Source organism: Lactuca serriola, chromosome 4, assembly GCF_051521515.1.
Source record: "Lactuca serriola cultivar US96UC23 chromosome 4, Lser_US96UC23_V15, whole genome shotgun sequence".
NCBI lineage: Eukaryota > Viridiplantae > Streptophyta > Magnoliopsida > Asterales > Asteraceae > Lactuca > Lactuca serriola.
In genome coordinates, this window is record NC_136411.1 from 296,176,272 (window position 1) to 296,196,174 (window position 19,903).

A 19,903-nucleotide genomic window follows, 5' to 3' on the forward strand; every position below is an offset into this window, starting at 1 on the left:
TGATTGTGTGGCATTTTCCTCGCTGTTGCACACAAATGAATGACGCCAATGATGTGGCGTCAATCTCTGAAGTACTCCGATTTGGTGAAATCCTTCAAGACTTGCAGTCACACTCAACAATGAAGAATGTTAGTCACGCACGTACCGGGAGGAGATCCCGAAGAGGCACTCCGACGATCAAGTCAGTGATTGGTGATTGATTCTGTAAGTCTGTAATGAGTGAGAGTAGAGACTGTATCATGTACCTGAATTGTCCATACTCTTATATAGTTAGGGGTTTTTCCATACTTGACCACTAAGATCATATGGGTACGAGACCACCTGCTCAACGTCTTTATCAGTCTATGTGATTTCTGAAAGATCTTCCGTGACTTTGATTGGTGGGGAAGGAATCTTCATTAGTGGCATGAAATTCCACTTTGGCTGAAGTATGTCCCGTACATGTTGAGTCATCCTTTTACCACACTCTGCTCACGTGCCAATGATGGCCCACAAGAGCGCGTTGTCTCGATAGTCAATCGGATTGACATGCGATGAGACTTGCGTGACGGAGCTTGACTTGAGCTGTTAGTTATGTTCTGCAGCAAGGTATCTTAAAGGATAGGTCATTAATATTCATGTAATTTACTCTTAAAAATATAAGATCAGCGATTGATAGAAAACATTTTCATTTTGTTAAAAAAACACCCCATAGAGTATTTTTTTTTTTGGCCATTGTCGCTGTTAACAATACAAAGAAAATGACCAAAACCCCATCTCGATCAAACTTGGCTCGGTTAACTTCAAGCTTCAACTCGCTGATCGCGCGCTTCTTCACGTCACACGTGAAAAGCAAGTAAACAAAACTGATCTTTTTTTTTTTTTTGCTTCGCCACTCTGATACTAAGAAGAAGATCTGCAAGCGAAAAATCTGAGCTCAAGATTTCGATCGATCGAATTAGCCACACAGACATATGTGCGAATAGAGAAAGAGAGGGGGAGGGAGAAACAGAGGAAGGGGGATGGCTTTCATGGCGGTTTTGGAGTCAGATCTACGGGCCCTCTCCGCCGAAGCACGCCGTAGGTACCCCGCCATCAAAGACGGAGCAGAGCACGCAATCTTGAAGGTTAATTTTACTCTAATTCCTCTTCTGCTCTTTCCCTAGGCTGTGACATTTCTGTTCGATTGATTTAATTTTTGTTTTCTAGTATTCTTACATTCTTACATTTGATCTTTCTATGAGCTAGTGTACATTCTCATTCGATATGGCTATTGAAAGGAATTGTTGCTTCATGAACCTGAACATTTAGCAGCAGCTGCTGTACATAATTCTGTCTATGTTGATCGATATGTAAAAACTCAATTTGAAGGTTCTTGTGCAGCCTAGGGTTCTACAGCTTTACATTAAACTATAATCTATAGTTAAACTAGTTTAATTCAATACTACATGAGCAATGCTAAAAAGTCTACCACCTAAATCCTGCTGTTAGTGCAAACAAGATGCGATGCCTTACAATCAGTTTTACATTTACTACGCTTTAGTACTTTACTTATCGTGTGACATACAAAAGAAACTGAATAAGATGATTTACTTCTCTTGAATGAGTGATCCAATTTGAGCTAGTGCTATGTTGTTTGGATATTTGATGATTGACCTTGAGATTCATGTATATTATTCTTAACTTGCAGCTCCGCTCATTGTCAAGTTCTAGTGAAATTGCACAGCATGATGATATTTTGAGGATATTTTTGATGGCATGTGAAGTTAAGACAGTTAAACTGAGTGTCATTGGTTTATCCTGCTTACAAAAGCTCATAGCACATGATGCTGTAGCCCCATCAGCTTTGAATGAGATTCTTGCCACCTTAATAGATGTAAGTGCCATTGTATCTTGCTTCTTTACTGTTAATTGTTTCATACCACATAATGGATTTATCCATGCACCAGTGTTCTATAATAAGCAAAATGGTTTGGTTTGTGTATGCATACATACATACATAATTTTTGCTGTTTTCCAGCATGGTGAGATGGCAGATGAAGGTGTTCAACTGAAGACCCTTCAAACAGTACTCATAATTTTTCAATCCCGTTTACAACCTGATAGTGAGGTGAGAATTGCAAAGATGCTTTTAAACACTTTCTTCACTGATAGTTTTTCTTTCTTTCTCTTGTTTTTTTCTTTTCAAACTATCTGTATTTGTGTATTAGTTTTCCTCTTTTTCTTTCTATGTCTATACATATCCTTTTTGAGTTGATTGTTTTATGGATTGCAGGAGCATACTGCCCAAGCTCTTGGTATTTGTCTCCATCTTCTTGAGAACAACAAATCTTCTGATAGTGTACGAAAGTAAGATGCAACCGAATTATACTACATATTTACCTGGGTTGAGCCCAATCTTTTTATGGAAAATGTCAGTAACATACTCTACTGTCTTTCATCATCAATACACATTAACTTACCCCTCTTTGTTGCTCCTTTTTTTATCAAGTAATTCCATAATATTTGTTTGTTATTGATTTTTGAGATGCCAATATCACACAAAATAAAAGGAGTAAAATTTAATTTACTTTGGAAATTCCAAATATTCCACAAATACCTTATTGGTTTTTTCCCAAATGACATCATTTTTTGTGAAATGCAAGGTGTCATTCTGTGTTAACTAATTTATGTTTTTGTTTGAGCTATATTCAGTTCTGTGTTAACTAATTTATGTTTCACTTTTTTATTTGTTCGACACAAATCATTCCCAGTACTGCAGCAGCTACTTTCAGACAAGCAGTGGCATTAATTTTTGATCATGTTGTGTCTACTGAGTCACTTCCAGCTAGCAAGTTTGTTCATGGAGGATACATGTCACGAAGTTCTTCAGTTTCTTCTGACATTAATCATAGTATAAACAACTCAAGGTATTATGTACACCATGTTTTCAACATAATGATTTTCTTTTCTTTTTTGTTTGTGTAATAAGTAATAACTCATCTGTATTTCACACATGTCTAAATTCCGTTGACCAGGTCAATGGAAGGCTTGATGTATTTAGAAAAGGCAAAGATGAGAGACACATCAACCAAAGCTGGAAAACTTGGGCTACGATTGCTCGAGGACCTGACAGCTCTTGCTGCAGGTGGATCTGTATGTGATAATTTCTGTTTCTATTATTTTCCAAAAGTTGTAAAAATTTCTAAATTTTTAGTTTATTTTATTGAAGATGTGTAAGATAAATGGTGTGTGTCTCCTTGTTTCAGGCCATTTGGTTACATGTTGGTTCCATTCAGCGGACTTTTGCACTTGATATACTTGAGTAAGGATTCTTCTTTCAATATTTGGTATCAAAATATAATGTGTTATATTAGACATGCAAAATAAGGTTCTTTTAACTATTACACTGTTCTATTATTCATCTTTATTGAAGATCCAACATTCCAACTGACCTAATATATTTGTGTTTTTCTCTTTTAATCTTCAGGTTTATTTTATCTAATTATGTGGCTGTGTTTAGAGCTCTGCTTCCTTATGAGCAGGTGATTAATATTTAGTAATCCACTTTCTTTATAGAGTTTCTCTATCATGTAGCAAAAAGAGTTCTAAATTGCTACAAGCCTTAAAAATGTACAGGTCTTACGTCACCAAATATGCTCACTTCTAATGACATCACTTCGTACTAATTCTGAGGTAAATGGTCTAGTCAACTAGTCAACAAGTCAACATGCTCTAATTTAAATCATATTGCTTACTTTACTTAACTTAGTATTTCATAATAGATTGAAGGAGAAACTGGAGAGCCTTATTTTCGTCGCCTTGTCTTGCGATCTGTAGCTCATATAATTAGGCATTATAGTTCATCCCTCATCACTGAATCTGAGGTATGTTTTTCTAATTTAGCAATTGTGAATGTTTAAAAAATGAAAAGCTAACCACTAATTCTGTACAATCTTAATGGAAGAACTAGCATTTTGCAATGACACTTGTGTTTTCTTTTTAATTTTGATTTGGCAGTTTTAATTTTGAATGTACAGGTGTTTCTCAGCATGTTAGTGAGGGCTACATCACTTGATTTGCCATTGTGGCATCGTATTCTTGTACTTGAAATCTTGAGGGTAAATCTGGAAGGGTTGAATACAGCTAACTATTGCAGTTTTTAGTATTTTTTATATTCTAATATTACCTCCCAAAACCTTTCCTCTAACTATCAGTTGCTGTACATTTTGCAGGGTTTCTGTGTAGAAGCACATACTCTGAGAATTCTATTTCAGAATTTTGACATGTAAGCTAGTTAACATACTTGTGTTTCTAGTTGAAGTTAATTAAGATAACTTATTCATTATGCATCCCTTTTCACACACAAACAGATAGTTTTTCAAGCTGTGGCAATCATGCATTTGTTCATAATGAATTTCTATTTTACAGGGTGGGTAATTGATTAATGTCTTTTGAATAATGTGATGACTAAGTGGACATTAGAAATTAAATCTGACCTCTTCTAGCATTGTCATGTATCCTTATATAAAACATATAAGAAATAAATGATGTTTAGTTGTTACATGATCTTGAACTTGGTAATAGTCATGTACTACAATATCTGTCCTAAAAGTGTTCAAGAACCCTGACTACATATTGTAACAATACATATTAATGAATCTTTATTTCATATGTTTTCTGCTTATTTAGATTAATTCACACAAAAAATTTGATCTTCTTTTGTTCGTCTACATGCTTTATCAAGTAGTCTACAAAATACTTCCACATAGTTAACTGATAAAGTAGATAACAAAGTGCCATTTTTTTGCAGGAACCCAAAGAACACAAATGTAGTTGAGGGTATGATAAAAGCTCTTGCTCGAGTGGTTTCAAGTGTGCAGGTACTACATGTTTTTTTTTTTTTTTTTTTTTTTTTAATATATATATATATATATATATATATATATATATATATATATATATATTCTTTTGAGCTTTCGTTTTTTCTATCCAATAACTTATAGTTTGTCTAAATATTTCATCTAGTTGATAGTAATTCAAGTTGTGATGATCTCTTTTCTTCGAACACTACTCTTTCAATGCAAATTCTCTATTGCTTGTGCTTTTTTGACTTGTTTAGTTAGGTTATTAAATACTTTGCTTGAGTAAAAGGTAATTTTGCATACATAAAAGGTATATAAGTCTAGAGGTTGACAGGTTGTCCACTTAACCTGTAGAGTCTAGGCCCTAGGGGTTTTGTACCTTTGTAATAGTCAGTTTTCGAAAGGTATATGAAGTTATATAGAATACCCTTTATTTTCCAGAAATTTTTATCTTCTTTTTGAAATCTTTGATCTTGGTGTTAATGGAGTGTTCCCTTTCTTCTTAATCACTTAGTGGATTCTTCTTCCTTTACAGAATAGATTTGTGAGCTCTAAAATTATTATTTTGTTGACAATGTTTTTTTTTTCCTCGTGTTCTCGTGTTGGAAGGAAAAGGAAAGAAACTTGTCAATTTTACAATGGTACCCTTATCATATAAAATGAGTTGGTTTAGGTCAGGGAGGGTGGTTTGGTCATTCAATCATAGAATATTTCATACTTTTCTCTCCAAGTCTTCTTGGTTAAAATTACATTTTTGGTCGCCGAGTATAGTTTATTTTTTCAGTTTTGGTCCCAAAAAGTTTTCTCTTGCAAATTTTGTTCTTATTTAACGTTTTTGGTTTCTTTTCCAAATAAAATGACTATATTTTGGGGAGCAAAGTTACAAATATTAGCCATACTAAGGAACAATTGCAAGAAAAACATTTTGGGACCAAATTTACAAAAATATTCCATCTCCAGGGACCAATAATTTAATTTGCTCTAAATATAATATCACTCCAATTCCATTTCCCAGTTTCAGGAGACAAGTGAAGAGAGCTTGGCAGCTGTTGCGGGAATGTTTACTAGTAAAGCTAAAGGTAATGATGATCAATACACAGGAAATATCTTTATGCTTATTTTCAACTGCTATGCATTTATGTTTCCTTCATATTAGAATTCCTTCAAATTCCAATTCCGATGACAGATTTCATTCCTTCCAAAATGGAATTCAATTCCTTTCTTCCTCTCTTTCAGGAGTTGAATGGAGTTTAGATAATGATGCATCCAATGCTGCTGTTTTGGTTGCAAGTGAAGCCCATGCAGTAACTTTAGCCATCGAGGGCCTACTTGGAGTTGTTTTCACAGTGGCTACCTTGACAGATGAGGCAGTGGATGTTGGTGAGGTAACTTTGCATTTTCTTATTTTATTTATTTCAGTACTCAATTCTTATGTAACATGACATGCTTTTTTTTTTACTCAGCTTGAATCCCCAAGATGTGAGTCAGATCCACCTGCAAAGCTTATTGGAAAAACTGCAGTTCTATGTACAACCATGGTTGATTCAGTGTGGTTGACTGTCCTTGATGCACTATCCTTGATTTTATCCAAGTACTGTGTTTTTTTAAAAAAATTATTGTAAAAACAAATTATCGTTTCTCTTTTTTTATTGCAAAAACAAATTATTGTTTCTCACTGAAGTTTTTTTCAATAAACAGAACACAGGGTGAGGCTATAGTGTTAGAGATATTGAAGGGTTATCAAGCGTTCACACAGGTAGCTGCTAAATTCTAATTCTTAAAGAACAATATGCTGTATAAAAAGTCAATGATATATAGGGACACATATATTTGTCCATCTATTTATAGTACACACTGTGTTCTTTTTGGAACTTTGTAATGTGACTAAAATACCCTTAGATGAAGACAAAAATAGCAAATGTAAAAGAAAAAGAGAACTCTGACCAGTTCACTATAGTCTGGATAAGGTACAAATACCCGTTACCAAAAATGAAATACTTGTTTATTTTGGGTTGCCCTAAAAACTGTGTCTATTTTCTTTTTTGTTAAGTTTTAAATTCAAATTTAGGATCATGCCCATTATTATTTATTACTTGATGTCGATGAGTTGACTTTGCTCTACGATTTTTTCTCTATTTTGTCCATGTTAAAGGGTATTTTAGATATTTAACCAATAGTCAAACAATTGTTTTGAACTGTGCCATGTGACCTTTTACATGTATATATACATAGATGAATAAATCTGTATCTTTATTCTTAGTTAGTACTGAATCCAGTGTGGTTGATTTTTCACATGTAATTCCACTTCTGGTCCTGCTTTTTCTTGCTTCTGAGTCAGCCTTAAGATATCTGCTCTTTACTCTGCATTATTAATCACTATCTTTTTAAAGGGTACATTGGGTATTTCCGCTTTTGTGCAGGCATGTGGTGTTCTTCGAGCTGTGGAACCTTTAAATTCATTTCTTGCATCACTTTGCAAATTCACCATAAGTTCATCAAATGAATCTGAAAGGAGAAGGTACTCACTACACCTCTCTCTATGGTTTTTTATATGAGCTTTATTCTTCCATCCCTTTTTCTTGATGCATTATTCATTTTGCATTCCAATTCTTATGCTTTCTTATCTATAAAGGAATAAGCTCAAAGATTACCATGTGTTCATTTGTAAAATCTACATTAATTATATTGTTTTTGTGTTTGTTTATTTTTAGCCGAAGTTTACAATCTGTGGGGTCAAAGCGGATAGAAATAGTGGTAGATCAAAGGGATGTTGTTATTCTTACACTTAAGAATGTTCAGGTATATATGGTTTATGTGAATGCCATTGTTGTTAAATTCCCTTTTTTTTATTTTTGCCTATTTTGATCATCCAATCAGTAACTTGTTTTCTTTTGTGTTTCATGTAAGTTAGGCCCTCAGGACTCTCTTCAACATAACTCATCGGTTATACAATGTTCTAGGACCTTCGTGGGTGTTGGTATATGACCATTTACTTTTGTGTATATATAATAATAATAATAATAATAATAATAATAATAATAATAATAATTTAAATTAAAATAATATAAATATAAATATAACAGCAGTTTATCTTCTACAATGTAGGTTTTGGAGACTCTAGCAGCACTTGATCGAGTAATTCATTCTCCACATGCAACAACCCAGGTAATACAATGGTCATTTTTTTCTTTATTATTTTTTGACTAGTTAATCTATCTATATATTAAATATACAAAATAAAAATTAAGATATCGGAGAAGGTTGGTGATAGTAGATTATGATAAGTTAGTTAAATTTAAGTGACATGTGCTTAAAAAACGAGAAGTTACTTAGATGAGTGGGCTTTATAAAATATATAAGACAGAGGAGGATAAATTAGTTAACTTTTAAAAAACGATATTGAAAAAGGTTAATCTACTAGAGAAGGTTTGTGTTAAATTGGTTTTTGTTAAATAAATATTACTGGAAAGATGATGTGGCAAAAATAATAAATCTTTCAGAGGTGTAAAACGGGCGGGTTTGGGTTACAGCTCAAAATGAGTAATTTTTAATTATTTTTTTCTTTCTAAATCAACTGTTTGACCCATTATCAATAAACTACAACCTGAATTTTTAAAAATATTGGTTCTTTATTCAGGATGCATCTGCAGCTGTCTCAAAGCTTCCTAGAGAAACATCTGGCCAGTATAGTGAATTCAGTATTCTCTCATCTTTAAATTCTCAGGTGATCCTTATATTTCCCTGAACAATAAATATAACCAAATATTTTATTAAATTACTAACCTCTTGTTTTTCTTTTTCTTTTGTGAAGTTGTTTGAGAGCTCTGGATTGATGCATATATCTGCAGTTAAATCACTTCTTTCTGCACTCCGCCAGCTGTCACATCAATCAATGGCTGGAACATTAAGTGGTATTTCACAAACATCAAGTCAGAAAACAGGAAGCATTAGTTTTGCAGTTGAGAGAATGATATCCATTCTAGTCAATAATATTCACAGTAAGTTATTTTAATGCTTGTTATTTGCTTTAGTTTGTGGCTTACCTATTTTCATGCAGGGATTCAGCCACTGTGGGAAGAAGTTGTTGGGCATTTTGTTGAGGTTATTACATTTTACATCATTACATCACATTTTACACATTCTGAAACATGCTGACATCATCATTACAAACCTGTTAATAACATGATAAGGTATTTTTTGCAGCTTGCTAATAGCCCTAATCACCACTTGCGAGCTATGGCGCTTAATGCTTTGGACCAATCAATTTCTGCAGTTTTAGGTTCAGATCAGTTTGAGGAGCATGCATTGTCAAGACACCTTGGTGTATGTGAAAATGTTCCATTTTTATGTCTTTCTATACAAGAATTACACTTCAGTTTATAAAAAAAAAACATTTTTTTTTTGTTACTAGAGCAAAACAGAAATGAAGGCACTTGAAATCTCTGTGATATCTCCACTTCATGTCCTCTATGGTTCGTGTCAGAGCAGTGATGTTCAGGCTGGATCCTTAAAAATCCTTCTGCATGTTTTAGAGGTAATGTGTTTCATTTTTTTTTAAATGTTCAAGTGTGTGTGTGTGTATTTGGTATATCCTCTTTTCCATATAAATTCTTTTGGTTCCAATTTAAAGATGCCCGATATCAATTGACTTTTTTCACATAGCCTAATTACAGATTTTGTTACATGGTTTCAATTTGTTGCGGTTTTGGTCCATGGGTAGTTTATTCTAACTGTTCATGTGTTAACATCATAAAATAACCTATTTACCCTCTTTTTTATTTGTAATATTATTATTATTATTATTATTATTATTATTATTATTATTATTATTATTATTATCATAATCATAAAATATAACTCCATTGGAATCGTTAAAATGGTGTGTATAAAAGACAAAAAACAAAGGGACGGAATGAGGGTAAATCTGTCATTTTACTATCCCACATGTACCATTTTTGACTTTCTGTAATTTACTCGAGATTTTATAGTCCTCCAATTTTGTGGGATGAATGGAGTATGTGCTTTACTTTGTTTCGTAGTTCATGTTCTTTCTTTTGGTGGAAACTTTTTTTTTTTTTTTTTTTTTTTTTTTTTTTTTGCAGAGGCATGGTGATAAGCTGTGTTATAGCTGGCCAAATATTCTTGAAATGCTAAGGTAACAATTGGTCATATCTTTGTTTGGTGTTTGTATGCTGTGATGTTGGTTAAACCTCTCATTCCTTTCTTCTTTAGATCAGTTGCTGGATCATCTGAAAAGGATCTTGTCACACTCGGATTCCAGGTTAGTAAAAAGTTCTTATTACTGTTACATTCGTAAAAATTGTATTTTTTTTATTCAATACTTAGTGACCTAGTGATATATTGGCCAAATATAGTTTATTTTTTGATTGTTTTCTTATTAAATTATGCACTGGCTAGAACCCATGTTATATTATACACACATTTGAATATAGTATAGAAAATTAATAAAACCATAATACTTGATAGTATCTCACAGTTTTTTAATTAGATTTTATTTACATAAAAAGACAACTTATTCTTTGCTTAACAATTTAATTTAAGTTCATGTGTATATTGAATTATTAACGCATATCAAACAATATAGTTAAATGGCCATTCCATTCCAATAGGTCATCCATAAAAGATAATGGAATGTAATCACTCATTCCATTGGCTTGTCCACTGTATTACATTTTTATTCCATTCCATCCAACCAGATAGACCAATTGATTAGTTAATCACCAGAACTGAGCATAACTCTTGTAGATTCATATTATAACAAATCACCAAAATGTTGCTAGAAGTAGAAAAAAGATAAGATACCATATTGTATGCAGACTATTTTCATATATTTTTTTCTTAAATTCATGTTATTAGTTTGGGGGCTACATACCTAGTTAAACCATTGCATAAACTGTAAACGTTATCCAATCAAAATGACTGAAAGCAGTAGTAGTTCCGGTGAAAAGTAAAAAAAACTACAGTTGTAGCATATTCATGGATTTGTTTAATTTTACATTTATCCCATGCTTTGAAAACTGTTTTATCATTGATTACTTTATCCAGCTTGCTCTCTTTTCTTGTAGAGCCTACGAGTCATCATGAATGATGGGCTTTCAACTGTACCTCCAGAATTTCTCCACACGTGAGTTTTTTTTTTCAACAAAATATTTATGAGTTTTAATAAATAATTATTTTGGTTACTTATTGAGCTTGTTTTTGGAGTTATGCAGATGCTTAGATGTTACTGGTGCATATAGTGCTCAGAAGACTGAATTGAACATCAGTTTAACAGCAATTGGACTGCTGTGGACTTCAACTGATTTTATAGCAAAAGGTCTTTTAGAGGTTCCTACAGAAGATAGGGAAAGAGGTTTGGCTCTGATTTGGTATATCATTTGGTTATCTTCAGTTTACAAATAAGTTATATCTTTAGATTGTTTATTTTGCAGAAATGTTAGAGAACAAGAATGGTGAAAAGATAGAACAGGGTCTGAATATTGTTAAAAAAGCTAACCAACATGATCCTTCAGTAACTGTAGCTGAACATGAAAAACTGCTGTTTTCTGTTTTTTCGATACTCCAAAAACTGGGAGCTGATGACAGGCCAGAGGTAATATCTATTTATTTAGACAGCCATATTTGTCTTCTTGAAACTTATAGAATATACTCCAGCCTGAAATTAATTAAATGATATCATTGAATAGAAATTGGAGTTTATTACTTTGCTTTTGTGCAGAGCTTTTTTGGCTCACTTATCTCTCTGCAACTTGTTGCCAATGAGTTTTTTCAAACCCTTTTCATTTTTTTTCAATTTGTTAATTACCTTATAAGTTTTAATATCATTTTGAAATATAAATACTTTATTACATTAAATTTATTTAATGTAATAAGAAAATTATATGCAGTTTTTAATTTCAAATAGATTGATTTATATAAAAAAGAATAAAAGTGATATAATTTAAAATAGGTGGGGCCCATAAATAAGTTGAGGACAGGTTATTGTTATGGTGGAGATATGTTACGGCTTTTGGGTTATTGCTTTGTTATCTGTGATATCCTTCATATATGATAAAATATTTTCTTTGTAGGTGTAGAATATTAAAGTAAGCAATACCTTTTCTCATTTGTACATTTGTATATAAAATGCTTTATGATTCATATATATATACTATATGTCTATGTCTACATATGGAAGCTATTACTTACATGTAACTTTGGCTATTACTTTTGTTATTCATGTTTAGGTTAGGAACTCAGCTGTGAGAACACTTTTCCAAACCCTTGGGAGCCATGGGCAAAAGCTTTCAAAAAGCATGTGGGAAGATTGTTTATGGAATTATGTTTTCACCACTTTGGATCGTGCTTCTCACATGGTAAGATTTAGTGTATGCAAGATATACATCATAGTAGTTACATGCAAGAAACAACAATGCACTTCCGTTTTTTTTGTTTATTATATCATCATACTTACATTCCTTCCTATTACATTATCATACTTTGAAAAATCAACCTACTTATAGCAATGTCATCCAAATATGAAACAATCTTTACTTCTATCATTTAATAGATTTTACAAAGTATAATGCCCTAATAAGAAAAAACACAAATTTATATTTACAGGCTGCAACATCTTCCAAAGACGAATGGCAGGGGAAAGAACTCGGTGTCCGTGGTGGAAAAGCAGTTCACATGCTCATACATCATAGGCATGTCAACATAGACTTTGTTTCATTTATATTTCTACACTTATTTCACTCTTCTTTTCAGTTTTACAATAAATTTAAATGCTTTTTTTTTAATAAACATCCAGTCGCAACACTGCTCAAAAACAATGGGATGAGACGCTTGTGCTTGTATTTGGTGGAATTGCTCGTATCCTGCGTACTTTCTTTCCACTATTAATAAGTTTAACCAATTTTTGGTCAGGTATGTCTTCATTTAAAAGATTATAATTTCATCAAAATCATGTGTGCTTTAAAAAGGAACAACGGTGAAGTTGAATATTTGTTGTGTAGGATGGGAGTCTTTGCTCTGTTCTGTGAAGAACAGCATTGCAAATGGCAGTAAAGAGGTTGCCCTTGCTGCAGTTGGGTGCTTGCAGTCAACAGTCCTCTCTCATTCCCCCAAGGTATGCATGCTATTTTCTTTAATTAACTTTCAACGTTTGATTTATATTTAAGTATTTTTTTTTCTTTATTGTAAATATAGATGATTGAAGTTTCTATTTTTATATGTTTTAATATATATAAATTTGGTCATATGATAAAAAAGATGAATGAAATTGAATTCCTTCCATCCCCCCCCGGTGAAATCCATCAAACATGGAATTTGAAGGATTCCGGTGGAATTGAATTCCATCCATTTGGCAAAGAGGCCATGGAATGGAATCTCGTATTCCAATTCCGTTGGAATCCATGGACTAAACATGCATATAGCCTTCTTGATATTGTTATGTGATTCCTTTTTTTTTTTATTTTGTAATCTCGTTTTTAGTATTGGAAACTTTATTGTTATAATAATTCAAAATTAATTTAGTTAAACATTCATCCACCTACTTATATTGTAATCCTTTGGTCCAGGGAAATCTGCCAATGCAATATCTGAAATCTGTTCTTGATGTTTATGATATTGTTCTCCGCAATCCAACTGCATGTGGTGACATGGCAGCAAACAAGGTGAAGCAGGAGATAATACACGGGCTAGGTAATAGTTTCCATGACCTTTGACAGCTAATTTAATTGGAAGAAATAGCAACATTCTTTCATTTGTTTGTGTATTATATTTATAGCATCCCACTTCCATTTCTTTCTATTACAACACTCTACTTAAATTATCTTTTGTTATTTCGAAAAATCTGCCCAAAATATAGCCTTGTTCCTTTCGTTTTTTTCAAAGTAGAATGTTGTAATAGGAAGAAATGAAAGTATGATGATATAATAAACAAATCAATAAAAATACGATGCTATTTCTTGCATTTTGACCATAAACATGTGCTTCATGTTTTATCAACCCCCTGCTGCTCATATAACAGTTTTCAATAAACCATCACATTCACCAAAAAAATTCTGAATTTCTTCTCTTTTTAACAGGAGAAGTGTATGCGCATGCACAAGGGATGTTTGACAGCAGCATGTATGGGCAGTTGCTTTCCATCATCAATTCTGCTATCAAAGAAGCAAAGATCACTCAAAACAACTTTGAAGCTGAATTTGTGAGTGTGCTAATCTTTGCATAAGTTGGATGCTAGCAATTTACTATCATATATTCGTCTCTTACAGCATATCCTACTTTCATTTCTCTCTACTGAAAATTGCTTTGTATTTAGATGACATTGCTATAATTGGTATATTATTAAATGTGAAATGTTGTAATAGGAAGCAATGAAAATAATGAACAAAAAATACTCAATTAAGGCTAAAGGCTCAATACTTATAATTACTTGGGTTAAATGGAAGAAATAACAAAGCATTTTTGCACTGTCATTTTTCTAGAATCCTTCATGAGTAAGGTAAAGAACATACAATACACTATTAGAAGAATATTATCATACATGTGGAAGCCATTACTGTGATATTATAGGAGATTCTTAATCTATAGAAATATCTACAAAATAATGACGATAAAAAACATATATTTTGCTTATTATTAAAAACATATATTTTACAGGGACACATACCACCTGTACAACGTGTAGTATTGGACATCATCCCACAATTAAGTCCACCTGAACACCTTCCATCATTATGGGCAGTCTTCTTCCAAAAGCTCTTGCAATATCTTCCAAATTCTGATTCTTCAGAAGGAGATGCTGCAAATCGTGTTGAATCAAGGGGCTCCATTTTTGGTATTCACTAAGATGCTTTTATTTTTTGCTTTTGTTTTTGTTTGTTTGAAGCTAAAAGTTTCAAGTATTATCTCCCACAGATGGTAGGAAGATGAGTGATGTGACTAATGGAACCACTTTTAGCGAAAAAATTCAAGTATCTTCATCTTCAAGCTTTGATTCAAAAAAAGCCCCTGCAATCACCATCTCAAGTGATTTATTTGCTGAAAAGCTTGTTCCTGTGTTGGTAGATTTGTTCTTACAGGCTCCAGTAGCTGAAAAGGCTGTTACTTTTCCTTACATTATTCAAGCCCTTGGAAGGTAAAGTAAAAACATATCTATTGCTATCTTTTAGTTACATTTAATCCTATTTATTAATTATTATTACATCAATACAGGTGCATGATAACAAGAAGAGAAAACCCTGATGGTGGACTTTGGGGACTAGCTGTCAAAAGCTTCAACCAGTTACTTGTTGATGACATCAGCAAATTATCACAAGACATAAGCAGCATCAACAGTAACAATAACAAGCCTGCAAGAATTCGGCTTTGGAAAGAAGTTGCTGATGTGTATGAGATATTCCTTGTAGGCTATTGTGGACGTGCTCTTCCTTCCAGCTCACTTGCTGCAATATCAAAGGAGGATGATGAATCCCTTGAAATGGAACTTTTAGATGTTTTGGGAGACAAAGTTCTCATGTCAGACATCGATGCTTCTCCTGATGTAACTTCCTTTCACCATTCTACTTATATATTTAACAAAATGGCCCCTATCTTTCACAAAATTACAGAAATATTTCATATCATGGTCCATGCGTTTCATAAAGCCTCAGAAAATAGCCCCTGCAGTTCACAAAGTTACAGAAATGGACCCTGCGTTTCACAAAATTATAGAAATGCTAGAATATTTTATTAAATGGTCCCTGTATTTCACAAAGTTGCCGAAAATAGCCCCTGCAGCTCACAAAGTTACAGAAATGGACCCTGTGTTTCACAAAATTATAGAAATGCTAGAATATTTCATAAAATGGTCCCTGTGTTTCACAAAATTGCTGAAAATATCCCATGCAATTCACAAAGTTACAGGAATAGACCCTGTGTTTCACAAAACTACAGAAATGGTCCCTGCCTAATAGAAAAATACAGTAATGGTTCCTCTGTTTCACAAAATTACAGAAATGGTCCCTATACTTTGAAAATTGCTTTATATGTGGGTGACATTGCTATAATTTGGTAGATTCTTTAAAGTACAATGTTCTAATAGAAAGAAACTAAACTAAAGATATTATTATAAACAAAAAAAAATATGTTGCTATTTCTTGCATTTAGCAGTAAAAATACTTTTTTTTGGGTTTATTATAGCATTCTGCTATCACTTTCTTCTACTAGATCATTTGATTTTCAATTTTTTTTTCTTAATAAGGCATTGTACTCTGCAAAATCTACCTAGTTGCAGCATTGTACTTCAAATTCTTTGTTAGACATTATACTTTGAAAAATATACCAGCAGTGAAAATTGGTTTGTATTCATATAATAAAGTTGTTTTCAGGGTTAAATGCTATAAAGGGTATTTTGGTGATTTGACATAAAATTACATTCGGATTCCTTTATTGACAGATCTTGGAACGGTTGATAATTACCCTTGACCGATGTGCTTCTCGCACATGTTCTTTGCCTGTTGAGACAGTTGAACTTGTGCCTCCTCACTGTAGCAGATTCTCTCTCACTTGCTTACATAAGTTGTTTTCCTTGAGCAGGTATTTAATATTTATGACTTCCAACCTTTCATCTCTTCTCAAATAGTTTTTTTTATTGATTTTGAGTTATTGGAATATATATATATATATATATATATATATATATATATATATATATATATATATATATATCTATCTATATATATATATATATATATATTTATTTATTTATTAAATGCCTAATAACATCAGTCTTGCTCTTTCTTTCCAAATAACACTTTTACCTACATTGGTTCTGGTTCTGGATAAATAATTTCTAAAACATAGTCAATGATGAAAACACTAATCCTATGATTATTGCTATTAATGCTTTAGCTAAGCATGATTCTGTAATGAGGTGCAAAACAAAAAAATAAGAAATATTACAATTAGGTCCCTCCATGTTTTGCACCCAATCCCCATAATGGGGGATTGTTTAAGTATCTTATTGTTTTACTGGATGCTTATGTTTTGTGTTTCTCAGTTACAACAATGAAGCTAACAACTGGAACCCAACTCGAAGTGAAATAAGCAAAATTTCTGTCATGATACTTGTGACAAGATGTGAATACATACTCAAGAAGTTTTTGACTAACGAAAAGGAATTAGGTGCGTAATCAAAATCTCTATAAAAATTCCAACTTTTTCTCCCACTCAAAAAGACATAAATGCCCTCCTCAGCCATGTAGCAAACACAAGCAAAAGTGAAAGGTTTGTAATTGTATTATAAGTTATGATAAGATTTTTGTTTGGATTATTATTATATTATGAAAAGGTGAAAAGGCGTTTCCAGCAGCAAGAATCAGTGAGATTGCTTTTGTACTCCAAGAGATGGCGCGTGTTGTCTTGCATCCAAAAACAGCTTCAGTTCTTCCATTGCATCCACTTTTGAAAGGCGGTCTCTCGGAGGAGAATCCCGGTCAACGTGCACATTTATTAGTCTTATTTTCCCCCTTATGTGAGCTCGTTAAGTCCAGGTAAATTACAGAAACGATCCCTGTGGTATAGTGGAAGTTACAACTTTAGTCCAACTTTGCATTTCCTTACATGGACAAAAATACTAAAGTTAGAAATATAAGTTTGTTTCTTGATATTGGAATTAATTTATTGTTCAGGAATTCTCGAGTTAGAGATCTGGTTCAAGCTTTACTTAGACTCGTGAGTACAGAACTCGGACTAGATAAAATTTGCTTGACAAACTGAGAGAGGATTTAATTTGTACACGTGGTAGTTTTGATCTTGGCTTGGCTTTCTTTCTCAATTATTTTATTAAAATTGTATTTTAATTTTTGATTTTCCTTGTGTATTTGTAATTTATTCATATAATAGAATGTAGGCGTGATTCGTGATATGATTTAAACAATTAGAGTGTAGTCGACTCTAGAATGTTTTTTTTTCTCTCTTATTATTCACATACCCACAATCTATATATGTTTTCAATTGTTTTTTTATTTGTTTGGAGTAAACGAATATAATGACGCCCGGTAGATAAAATATGATAGTTGGATGTAGGGATCATTTGTATTGTTGCTATGTGTAGTCTTTTTAGGGTACTAAATTACAATCAAATTCACCACATTTGCCATATAAGAAAAGACATTACAAAAGAACAACATATTACATGCCAATTATCGAAAATACCATTATATTACTTTTTGTGTATTAAACCAAACAGTTTAAAGGATAATGTTATAGAATGAAAACCAATAATACTATTATATTTGCTTAATCTTATCCAATAGGGCGTGTAAACTTTTATTTTTTGTTTTATTATACTACTTGTTATGTGAACCATAGTTGGGTTTATTTTTTCCAAGTTTGTTTCTTTTGATTTGTATTTTCAATTCCGCATTGAACATTTCTTTTTGATTTCGTTTTTTTTTTCAGATGTCATACTGAGTGCCTTTTTTTTTTCTCTGGGTTTTTGTTTTTTAGAATGTCCTCAATGAAAAGATGAGATAATTGAGGTTAATATTCATACCGATGGTATGTTAGATGATACTAATCCATTCTTGACTGAGCTTTGTCCCTTTGTAAAGCAAGCACACACAAGATGAAGAAGAGGAAAAATATGAAGGAAAACACTAACCAAGCTAGCCATTTTCTTTATTTTATTTTTTTTATTGTCATTCTCATCATACATGTACGCTGTAGTTACTTCCGAGAGCCAGCTTGTCATTATCCTTACCAGCCAAACCTGTTTATGGCAAATACGGAGGATGGGGGTCGATCGAGAAATGAATTGAGGAATGTAAGTAGAATGTGGTCTGATGAAAGAAAAAATTGGCCTGGTGCAAAATTTGTTTGATCCAACGCAAAAGGTTTGTCTGATGCAAAATGCTATAATTGACATTAAAGTTAAAGTAAAATACTATAATCGACATAAAAATTAAAATGAAAGGTTATGATTGACATTAAAACGTAAGTAAAATGAATACATATATGACGGTATAATTGGTTGTGGTAACATTGAAACCAAAAATAAAAGGTTTATAGCTCAATTGGGTAGGATTAAAAGTTCAACTTAAAAAAAAGAATTTTCTAATAAAATCATTATATTTTGACGTCATATATATATATATATATATATATATATATATATATATATATATATATATATATAGAGAGAGAGAGAGAGAGAGAGAGAGAGAGAGAGAGAGGTTCAATAATTAACCAAGGAACCAATTTTTTTTTTCAACTTTTAGGCTTATGTTTTATCAAAAAAAAAAAAAAAACTAAAAATATAGAAATTCATAACTTTTTATCCTTTTTCCAATGATATCAAATTCGATTATTTTTTTTTACGTCAAATTCATAATGTGAATTTTTGAAAATTTACAACATGAATCCGGATTCACACGGTGAATCCGAAAAATATTTTTCACATTCACAATGTTAATATATGAATTTAGATATTTTTTGATTTTTTTCGATAAAGAATAAACTTTAGAAATTGAAAAAAAGATTTGGTTCCTTGAAGAACCAATAATGTGACATCCCCAAAATCATGGCCAGAAAAGACCGGTTTCATTTATGCTTTTAAAATAATTTCAGAATAAATCCTTTTGATTTAAAAGAGTTGCGGAAGTTGTTTCCAAAAACAAAGTATGATAAAATAATATTTACCAAAACATTTCATAAAGAAATGTATTTTCATTATATAATCAAAACTCGGGATTTCATGTTACGATACAGAAACAGAAGCATAAACAACAAAAGATAGACCATACAACAGTTACATATAACAACTGGTCTAATAAACAAAATAACTTGATGATTCATCCATTTTATGCGCTAGCGCCACTACCTGTAATACAAATAAACTGAGTGGGTCAGGCTTGGGAGCCTGGTGAACATATAGGGTTTTCAACTCGCAATAAATAATTATATTTAATTTCACCAACCAACAATAACCCGATTACCCATTCCCGTTATCCTCACTTTACGTCCCTAAAATAACATCTATCTCAAGGGATGAGACACATACACATAATACGTATTTCATAGAGAATAAA

At 32.2% G+C, this 19,903-nt stretch overlaps 1 protein-coding gene across 1 annotated transcript; it reads left to right on the top strand.

The window, feature by feature from the left end:
• The first annotated feature begins 774 nt into the window (after positions 1-774).
• LOC145097176 (ARM repeat superfamily protein) lies at positions 775-17,819 on the top strand. The gene is made up of 44 exons (XM_079034696.1): positions 775-1,106; positions 1,670-1,855; positions 2,000-2,089; positions 2,255-2,328; positions 2,733-2,888; positions 2,997-3,114; positions 3,228-3,283; positions 3,449-3,503; positions 3,598-3,654; positions 3,744-3,845; positions 3,999-4,079; positions 4,194-4,246; positions 4,772-4,841; positions 5,839-5,902; positions 6,060-6,208; positions 6,287-6,414; positions 6,522-6,579; positions 7,244-7,341; positions 7,535-7,622; positions 7,735-7,800; positions 7,929-7,988; positions 8,461-8,547; positions 8,635-8,821; positions 8,881-8,924; positions 9,027-9,146; positions 9,235-9,357; positions 9,926-9,978; positions 10,056-10,104; positions 10,910-10,968; positions 11,057-11,196; positions 11,276-11,436; positions 12,071-12,199; positions 12,447-12,532; positions 12,637-12,752; positions 12,842-12,954; positions 13,406-13,529; positions 13,916-14,037; positions 14,493-14,670; positions 14,751-14,970; positions 15,048-15,375; positions 16,270-16,409; positions 16,873-16,997; positions 17,164-17,365; positions 17,504-17,819. The coding sequence occupies exons 1-44, from the start codon at positions 1,002-1,004 to the stop codon at positions 17,589-17,591; spliced, it is 4,908 nt and encodes a 1,635-aa protein (XP_078890822.1). The 5' UTR covers positions 775-1,001; the 3' UTR covers positions 17,592-17,819.
• The last annotated feature ends 2,084 nt before the right edge of the window (positions 17,820-19,903 follow it).

Excerpts from the sequence above, each read along its gene's own strand:
- LOC145097176 (XM_079034696.1), top strand. The coding sequence starts at position 1,002 with ATGGCTTTCATGGCGGTTTTGGAGTCAGATCTACGGGCCCTCTCCGCC. Across the intron at positions 7,342-7,534 it reads AATGAATCTGAAAGGAGAAG|CCGAAGTTTACAATCTGTGG; the intron begins GTACTCACTACA and ends GTTTATTTTTAG. Across the intron at positions 9,979-10,055 it reads AATATTCTTGAAATGCTAAG|ATCAGTTGCTGGATCATCTG; the intron begins GTAACAATTGGT and ends TTTCTTCTTTAG.